This window comes from Corvus kubaryi, unplaced genomic scaffold, assembly GCF_017639235.1.
Source record: "Corvus kubaryi isolate FWS band 111438036 unplaced genomic scaffold, C.kubaryi_AGA036_p1.0 37353, whole genome shotgun sequence".
Lineage (NCBI taxonomy): Eukaryota > Metazoa > Chordata > Aves > Passeriformes > Corvidae > Corvus > Corvus kubaryi.
Window position 1 is genome coordinate 4,021,197 of NW_024581115.1, and position 8,547 is coordinate 4,029,743.

General features: G+C 54.3%; 1 protein-coding gene across 1 annotated transcript; it reads right to left on the minus strand.

Moving 5' to 3' along the window:
- Positions 1 to 1,700: 1,700 nt before the first annotated feature.
- Positions 1,701 to 8,179, minus strand: FOXJ1 (forkhead box J1). Its single transcript, XM_042032614.1, has 3 exons — positions 8,095 to 8,179; positions 6,834 to 7,384; positions 1,701 to 4,133 (listed from the first exon to the last, which is right to left on the minus strand). The coding sequence occupies exons 2-3, from the start codon at positions 7,329 to 7,331 to the stop codon at positions 3,333 to 3,335; spliced, it is 1,299 nt and encodes a 432-aa protein (XP_041888548.1). The 5' UTR covers positions 7,332 to 7,384; positions 8,095 to 8,179; the 3' UTR covers positions 1,701 to 3,332.
- Between the last annotated feature and the right edge of the window lie 368 nt (positions 8,180 to 8,547).

Genomic DNA, 8,547 nt, shown 5'->3' on the forward strand with positions numbered 1-8,547 from the left:
GACCTCACTAGGGCAGCGAGCTGAGCTTGCCGAGAGTTTTTGGAGCTGGGTTCTTCCCAGACCCTCTTCGGTGGGTGCTGGTGGATGCCCCAAAACGCAGCCAGCTCTGGAGTGCTCTGGGAGCAGAGCAGGGGCGACACTGCCAGCGCGGGGTCCCCATCCCGTCCCCGCCCCTGTGCCGGGCGAGCCGGGGCAGCCCGCGGGGCTGGACCGGCCCCAGCCCCGGCTGCAACCCCGCTGCCACCGGCAAGCCCGGGCAGGTCCGCGGCTGCCGGGTCCCGACCCCGCTGCTGGCACCGAGCTTCGCCCCGAGCACAGCCGCGCTTTGTGTCCCGCGTCCCGCGGGAAGCGATGCCACCGCCCAGAGCACCCCCGGCTCCCGCACCTCCTGGCTGCCGCTTGAAAAAACACCGCCCCCTCCAAACTATCTCGCTGAAAGAAAGGAAAATTCACGTCCAAGTCGGTTTGGTTGCTTTCAGCTGCTGAACAAAACGGGGTTGTTTCAGGCCTCGACTGGTGCCTCCTTTATATTCACCCTTTCTCACTTTAAACCCCTCGACTGGCTCCGGCAGGCTGGAATATTTTTTCCTGGCAAGGTTGCTTATTTCAGTCCTCTGGCAGGGTGGGGATGCTGGAGGCTTCTCTTTTCCAGGGGGTTTGAAAACTGTACTACATGTTTGTGCCTGGCAAAACAAATTAAAGAAGTGGACTGAGGGGCAGGGGAAGTGCCAGCTTTTTCCGGCCCTGAAGTGCCACCAGTACTGGGGGGAAGAAGGGAGCAGCTCTTCCAGTGCTTCCAACAAGGAGCCCAGAGGAGGAGAAGCCAGGACAAGGAATTCCCTAATGCCTTCTGGTATTCGTGGCCCCCAATATCCCAAAGCTGAAAGGAAAGCCCTAATCTGCCTCTAAATTCCAACCCAGACACACCAAAGCTGTTCCCCCAGGGGTAACCCTACATTTTCCCAAGGGCAGCAACCTCCCTTCCCAGCACAAAGCACACACAGACCAAGGCAAGTGTCTGTCCTGAGCCCAGGCCTTATTTTGGGTTGAGATTGGCTGGATCAGGACTGGCTGCTGGAGTGCCTGGTGCTGAGGGGATCCAGGAGCTCACTGGGAAGCTGATAGGGTGCTCCTCATGTGCTGGGGAGAAGGCCAGGGCTGTGTCCTCGGGGCAAGAGGGATGGGATAGGCAGGAGTGGGTGCACCCAAAGCACCAAGCTGGAGGAGCCCCAGGCAGGGTCTGGAGGGGGATCTCTGTGCTGCTCCTGTCCCCAGCCTGTACCCAGAAGGACTCTGAAGCCACTTGGGCATCTTGGAGCATCTACAGGGCCAGGTGGAGACATGGCACAACCAGAGGCATCCTCCCTGTCCACCCCAGGAGCTCCCTGCAGGGCCAGGAAAGGCTTTTCCCAGGTTTGGGAGCAGCTCCCAGGGCTCAGGACACAAGGCTGAGCAAGGTTGAACTTGGAGAATCCAGAAGGGACCTGTATTTTCTTACCAGCTAATTATCATACTTGTGTCACATAGGTGGTGTGTAACCATTGTCTCACTGAGGGTGGTTCATGCCTCAGTTTCCCCACAGGGAATTGCTGCACAGCTGTGGAAGTGGGTGAGAACTCCTGTGTCCTGGTACTGGTGTACAAGCAGGGCTGGGCTGGGGAAAGGAAACAAGGAGGCAAAAAGGCTTTTTTCTTCTCCATTTTTCTTTATTTATTATTACTTTTTTTTTTAATTTGTAAATAACTTTGCATGAAAAAAAGTTAAATTGCACAAGTATCTCTGTAGTTCTCCAACATAATCCCCAAAGCAGGAAAACAGAAGAAAAACAGTGAGTAAAAAGAAACATTGTCAATACAAACAACTACACCGACCCCAAAGCCCCTCCTAAGTGCTTTTGTAACCAAAACAGAATCTATTTACAATCTTCCATTTCTTTTGCCAAGTCTAAGACACACCACTACAATTCCAGCTTCTACTCGCTCCTACCTAATGGCTGCTCTACCTCTCACAGCCTACAGCAAAGGAGAGGCAAAGAATCCGGTTCTTGAGAGCTTCAAGTCAAATTTCAGCAGCTCCCAAAATATTTCCAGGTTACCTTGCACTGACCCTGCCACGCTCTCGCCACACACTGAGCCAAAGGGCCGAAGCTTCTCTTGGTGTCAATCCTGATGTCTCTCTTGGCTGGATGGGACTTCATTTCCACTGCTGTCCCCAGAGCCTGTTGCACGCACAGTCTTTGGCCTGCGCTCCTGGATGGAGCCTGAATGTGGATTTCTTTCCTCCTCGGTCCCACCTGGGAGCGTTCAGTGTGGAGCGGCTCCATCGCCACCAGCTGAGGGCCAGGCCGTGGGGTTTTCCTTACGCTCGGAGCCTGATGGGAGAGCTGGAGAAGTGAAGAGCAACAGCCTCAGACCAAAAAAGCGGAGAGGGGCTATGTCAGCGGGTGAAAGAGAGGGTTCATGGTGCTCCAGACCCTTTGGCAACTGCAGCAAGGATTTTTTGGGTACAAAAAATACAAAAGCCAGTTTTGGGAGCACCCCGGTCCCTGCTGCTCCTCCTCTCCTGCCAGGGCCAGTTCCTGGATTCTTCACAAAACCTGTTGGTGCAGGAGTCCTCCCTTGTGTGGTCTTGTTTTACAGAACAGTGAACACAAAACCTTTAAACAGTGAAAATATAAAACAACTCTCAAACTGCATTTCCAGTCTTCCCCTCCCCCCTTAAGAAATTCTAGTGCTAAAAAATATAGATTTCTTTGAATATATAATATATAATAGATTATATAAAAACATCTAAAGAGGCACACTTGCTGAATTTATAAACCTTTTCTTCTTCCCTAGGCACAAGTCAGCTGGGATGTTGAACTTGGAGAATCCAGAAGGGACCTGTATTTTCTTACCAGCTAATTATCATACTGTACCTACCAACTGCACTGAGACAGAAAAAGGAAAGACAGAGAGAAACAGAGAGACAAAGAGGTGTGGAAATTGCACTTAAGTCTATCAAGTCTAAGCCACCAGGAATCTCAGGTCTTAGATGGGATTTTGCAGGTAATTTTAGCCCTGATGGAAAAGAACCCATCGTAATTCACATTTCTTTTATTAAAGTAAAATGTAAAAAAATAAGTAGTGTTAACTTCCTCCTCTTGAGAAAACTAGAGACTTCTGAGGTGCCCTTTAGAGACACAGCAGGCAGTTCCTGGGGTGGTGGGTTTTTTCTCTGGTGTTTCTGGGAATAACCTTACAATGAAGCTCATGGTAAAAGTCACCATGGGCATCTCTAGGAAATCTTGTCCCTTGTAAGTCCCAGCTTGGGGAGAGCATCCTACAAAAGTCTTACAAGAGGCGTGCCAGACTGCTCAGATTGATGACATCTGCCAGCAAAGAGGCATCGATGTCTTCAAACACCTGATCAATGTTGACACAGTTGGAGAGGTAATCGCTTGTCCCTTCATCCCAGGGGTGCTCCAAGAAAGTCGTGGCCATAAGGGTTTCATTAAAGTCCAGGCTGTACTGGTTGGATTCGGTGACGATCTGTTCCTGCCCCTGGGGACACTCCATGTGTTGCCCTTGTCCTGTCCAGTCTGGCTCGCATGTGACAGGGTTGATGGAAGCTGGGAGCTCCATATCCACCAGAGTGGAGAAATCTCCGTTGAGGTTGGTGTTAAAGACAGTTTCCCAATCAAAGACCCCTTTCAGCGATCCCAGCTCAGTCTGCTCCTCCTGGGTCATCAGGGCCGAGCTGGGAAGCCGGGACGCCTTGGCCGTGGGCAGGGGCGAGGACTGCTTGCGCTTCTGCCCCGCTTTGGTACCCCCCGGGTTCCAGCTCTGGCTGCTGGTGGTTTCCTCAAACTCCTTGAGCAGCTGCTGCGATGCCACGTTGGCCTCGAGGACGTTGTTGGAGCTGCAGCAAGAAGCGGCCGGGCTGCCAACGTGCTGTGCTTCTTTCTGGACTCTTCCAGAGAAGGCCGGGTGGATCTGCACAGGAGACATCCTCCGCTTTTTGTAAGTCCCGTACTTGAGCCGGTTGGCATAGTAGGGGTCCAGCTTCCAAAATCCACCTTTCCCTGGCTCGTCTTTCTCCCGAGGAACCTTGATGAAGGACTTGTTCAAGGAGAGGTTGTGCCGGATGGAGTTCTGGAGCCAAAAGAGAAAGAAACCAAGGCTGAATGCTTGTCTGCTGCTGCGGGACCTACCTGCGTGGGGAGGCTGCTGGAGGTTTTCAGCCAGGACCTTGGAACAAAGCAGAACTGGCAACATCCAGACATCCAAGGCTACATGCCCAGCAGGAAATCCCTCAAACCCCTGAGTTTTCCCCCCTGAGTCTCCAGCAGAGTTTTCCTGCCTCCTGTCTCATCCAGCCAAAGGTGGCAGGAGCCAAGGGGTTCAAGGTAGGACTTGCCACCCAGGGGGAAGCTTTTGGGCAACTCTCCTTGGCTGGAAATTTGGGCCATGGGGCCTTGGATCATGCAGAGCACTGGGTGAAACTGGCTTGAATTGCTCTAGGCGTGGAGCTAGGCTGGAGGAGGTTGGATCCTCCTTCATTCCAAGGAGGAAGATGTGGGTGTCTATGCCCATGTTACAAGGCAGCACTGTGGGGTGGTGGCAACATCAGGGCCCTGCTGGCACCCCTGAGTTCATCTGTGTCTATTGTTAGTGTTGAGAGGAAAATATTTGGCCAAAACATAAGCACCGTGCCTTCCCCCAGCCACACTGGCACAAATCCGACGGGAGAACCCAGAAAGACACGTGGGCTGTTCCACCCTGTGTGTCTCCAGAGGTGCCTCCTGGCCCAGGGAAGCTCAGTGTGAAATCACTGCATCTTCATCAGCCACTGCTCAAATAAGATGAGGGGGAAAAAAAAAAGGGGAGGAGGGGAAAAAAAGAAAAGGCGGAGTTTCTGCTCCCGTCGAGCTGTTCTGAAACCCTGAATGTGCCTGGAGTGATGTGAATAATCAGAAAGGAAACTCAGTTATTGGGTAAATAACCCAGCGTTGGACTCCACAAAGCCAGGACTGTACTAAGAGATTGGATATGGTAGAGGTGGTGGGTTTTTTTTAATGTTGCCTGGATATCTTTATGCTTATTCATCCATAATCCGTAGTGCCGAATAGGAAAAACAAGGCTCAATTGCTTAGAGCTGTTGACATGCACACACACACACGCACACACACAACAAAACCCTCCTCTGGGCTGAAGCTCCTTGGGTTTGTTGGCTCCTCTCCAAAGCACTCAGCTCCCACAGGAATATATCCATCTCCCCCCCCAGACTATGGGTGGCATGACCTTTCCAGGCTGTCTTCACGTACGGGAATCGGGATAGGGGATGAGAGCACAGCCTCGAAAAGAAAGAAAAGGGGGAAAAAAAAGAAAAAGAAAGGAAGGGAAAAAAAAAAGTGAAAAGAAACAAAAGATTTTTTAAAAGGAAGAAGAAAAAAGAGAAGAAAGAAGAAGGAGGAACACAGATATTCCCCCACACAATCCAGGCTGTGGTAACTCCAGTTTTACTGTGTAATGAAATTTTACAAGGATCAGAGACTTGAAAGCTGAATTCTCTGCTCCCCATCTCTCCTCCTCATCCCAAACTTCACTCAGCCCAGGCTGAATTATTACTCAGCCGGTCAACATATTTATCATTCCTCCCTGCAACAGTCCAGGGTACCCCCTGCATCTCTGCAGAGAGGGATTGAAAACCTTCTTTCTTTTTTTAATGAACACATTTAATTAAAAATGGTGTGAATGCCCAGCCATGAAGTGTGCAGGAGAAAGTCAACCTGCTGGCGCCCAGCTCCTGCTTCCAAATCACTTTCATAGGTCCCCTGAGTGTAAGAGGGGGACCAAGATGGCCTTGGAGGGGGACCAGGAAAGGTTCCCTTCCCTGTGATGGGTTTCAAGAGCCACTGGAGACCCACCTGCCTGGGGAGAAGGTGGGCAATGCCTGGGCTTTGCAGTGGGGCTCTCCAGCCCTGCTTGGATGGGCACTGCCATCAGGATTAGTGACACACTTCGGATTTGGGATGGGAACGACCCCAGCAGAGGGTTGAGCCCCGCAGGGCCCTCCAGCCCTGCCACATCCTAGAAAACCTCACGTGCCAGAGGTCCCCTCGCGTGATGGAGGAGGGTGGCGAGCCAAGGTGGCTGGGAAAAGCCCCTGGGCTCCAGGCTGCTCCCAAGCTGGTGAGCCTGGGGGCTGTCCCATCCCCGCCAGGGACATGCTCCTGCTAGCTGGGGACAGCAGCCCAAGTTAACCACTCTTGGTCTTCCCTCTGCAGATGTCACCAGCTCATCCCAGTGATGGAGCCTCCGTGGCCTGTCCCTGGGGCCAGGAGCCCAGTGCTCTGCCCTGCTTGGAGAGCAGCAGCATTTCTGCTCAGAACCTCCCCAGTGAGAGACTTGTCCAACAAGTGGCATCTCCATCCCTCTCCTGTTCCTCATCCTCAGCACCCAGGCACACTCGACCTGGCAACTTCTCCATGTGTGCTCAACCCCGAGGGACTCAGGACCCCACAAGAGCTCCAGGAATGTAGGGACAGAGAGGCCTTTGCCTTGAAGCCAAGAGGAGTCTCAGGTGCCAGGAGCCCAACCAGTACCAACCTGCTCCCAAAATGGTCCTGGGCTCTCGCCCAGAACGGCTCCTTCCCTCTGCCACCCCTGTGGCTGTGGCATTTGTGCCCAGCCAAGTTCTTTCCCATTCTGTCCCTTCCCCACTGGCGGCCTGTGCCGCTCTTTTCCTGGTGGGATCCAGCATCCCTGCAGGATCTTGTTTTGCAGGGTGGAGGCTGTGGAAAGCCCTGCTCAGCCCTGCAGGGAGAGCGGCCAAGGCTCCACATCTCCTACCTGCCAGGTGGGATCGGCGTGTCGGAAGTAGCAGAAGTTGTCAGTAATCCACTTGTAGATGGCAGAGAGGGTGATTTTGGGTTTATTGCTGGCTTCCATGGCCATGCAGATGAGAGTGGCGTAGGAGTAGGGTGGCTTGACGTGGGGGTTGGTCTTGTAGTCGATGTCCCCTGTGAGATGAGGGGGCATGGCCACGTCGTGGTGAGTGGTGGAGGAGGTGGAGGAGGAGACGGGCGTGCAGGGAGTGTGGCGTGTGCCCTTGCAGGCCGGGTCAGCAGCCAGGGGCGAGCACGGGGACTCAAAATCAACCAGGCTGAACAGACTCTCACTCATCATGTAACAGTCCTGGGGGTCCGAGCCAGAGTATAACTGGGGGAGGCCAGTCTGGGCCACTGTGAAGTCCCTCAGCCACATGAGGTCTGGCAGGCTGTCATCCAGGTCTTCCTCCACGCACTTCAATTTGCCCTTGGCTTTCAGCGCTCGGCTCGGCCACGCCATGCCTCCCTCAGTGCTCCCCGGGCTGCACGTGAAGGGGAGGGATGAGGCAGATCCTGCAATAACAACAGGGACAGGGGTGAGGTTCCCCAAGGTGCAGTCTCTCTCTGACAGCCCTGGGTGCTCCTGGAGCTGCTGGGTGAGACCCATCCCTGGCGTGCTGTGCAAGGGACCTGCAACACCTCCCCCAAGGGGCTTTAGCACCCTTGAACCTTGGGGAAATTCCCTCAAACTCCTACACCTCAGTGTCACCCACTGAGCTGCTGCCCAGCAAGCTCTTGGCTGAACAAAGAATTTTTAAAAACCAACAAAAACCCCCTCAAACAACCAAAATCCAGCCCTGCCATCCCAATAAGCAAGGTTGTTTCTTGGGGACACACATCTCTGGATACCTGGCACTCGCAGGACTAATGCTCAGCATTCAACACCAGGACAAAATACTTTAAAGTTTCCCCCCTCGCAGGCAGCTTCTCTCAGTTTGATTTCTGCTTTTACCTTCCCCTGGTACCCAGAAACAACTCAGGGGTGGGGTGGGGGAGCTGGCGGGGTCCCACCCCAAGCACATTCTCAGTCAGAGCAAGACGACAGCTTCAGACTTCGGGGAGTCCTGTGTCGGGGATGTGGATGTAAACCCGAAATCCCGAGTGTCTGGGCCAGGAGAGAGCGCCGGGAGGGCGCATGGCAGGAGCCGCTCCCCGCGCAGACCCACCGCCCCTAACAGCGCTTCCCATCCCAGCGCCCTCCCGGCTCCGCCGCATGCCCTTACCCCGTCCCGGTGTCGGCCCCCGACAGCCAAAGTTCACGGCAGAGTAAGAAGCTTCTGGAAAAACAGGAGACGGAGGGGGCGGGGGGGGGAGGGGGGTAGGGTAAAAAAATACAAAAATAAATTAAAAAAAAAAAAAAAAAAGAAAAGAAAAAAGATAAGAGGAAAGAGAAGCCCCGTGGGTGTCCGGGTGCCCCGTGCCGGCCGCCTGCGGTGTGCCCGGGCCGGGCCGTGCCCGCCGAGCCGCCGTGAGCCGCGGCCGCCCCGGCGCGGGGTTAAGTAGCGGCTCCGAGAGGCTTCGCGCGTTGCCGCGGCGACGCCGCGCCCCGTAAACATCCTCCGGGCTCGCCATTGGCCCGCGCGTTGCCATGGGGACGGGGGTGGTACCCAGGGATGCTGCGGGACCCCCCCAACCCAGCCCCGGAGAGATGAGGGGACTCCAGGGTGACCTTATCG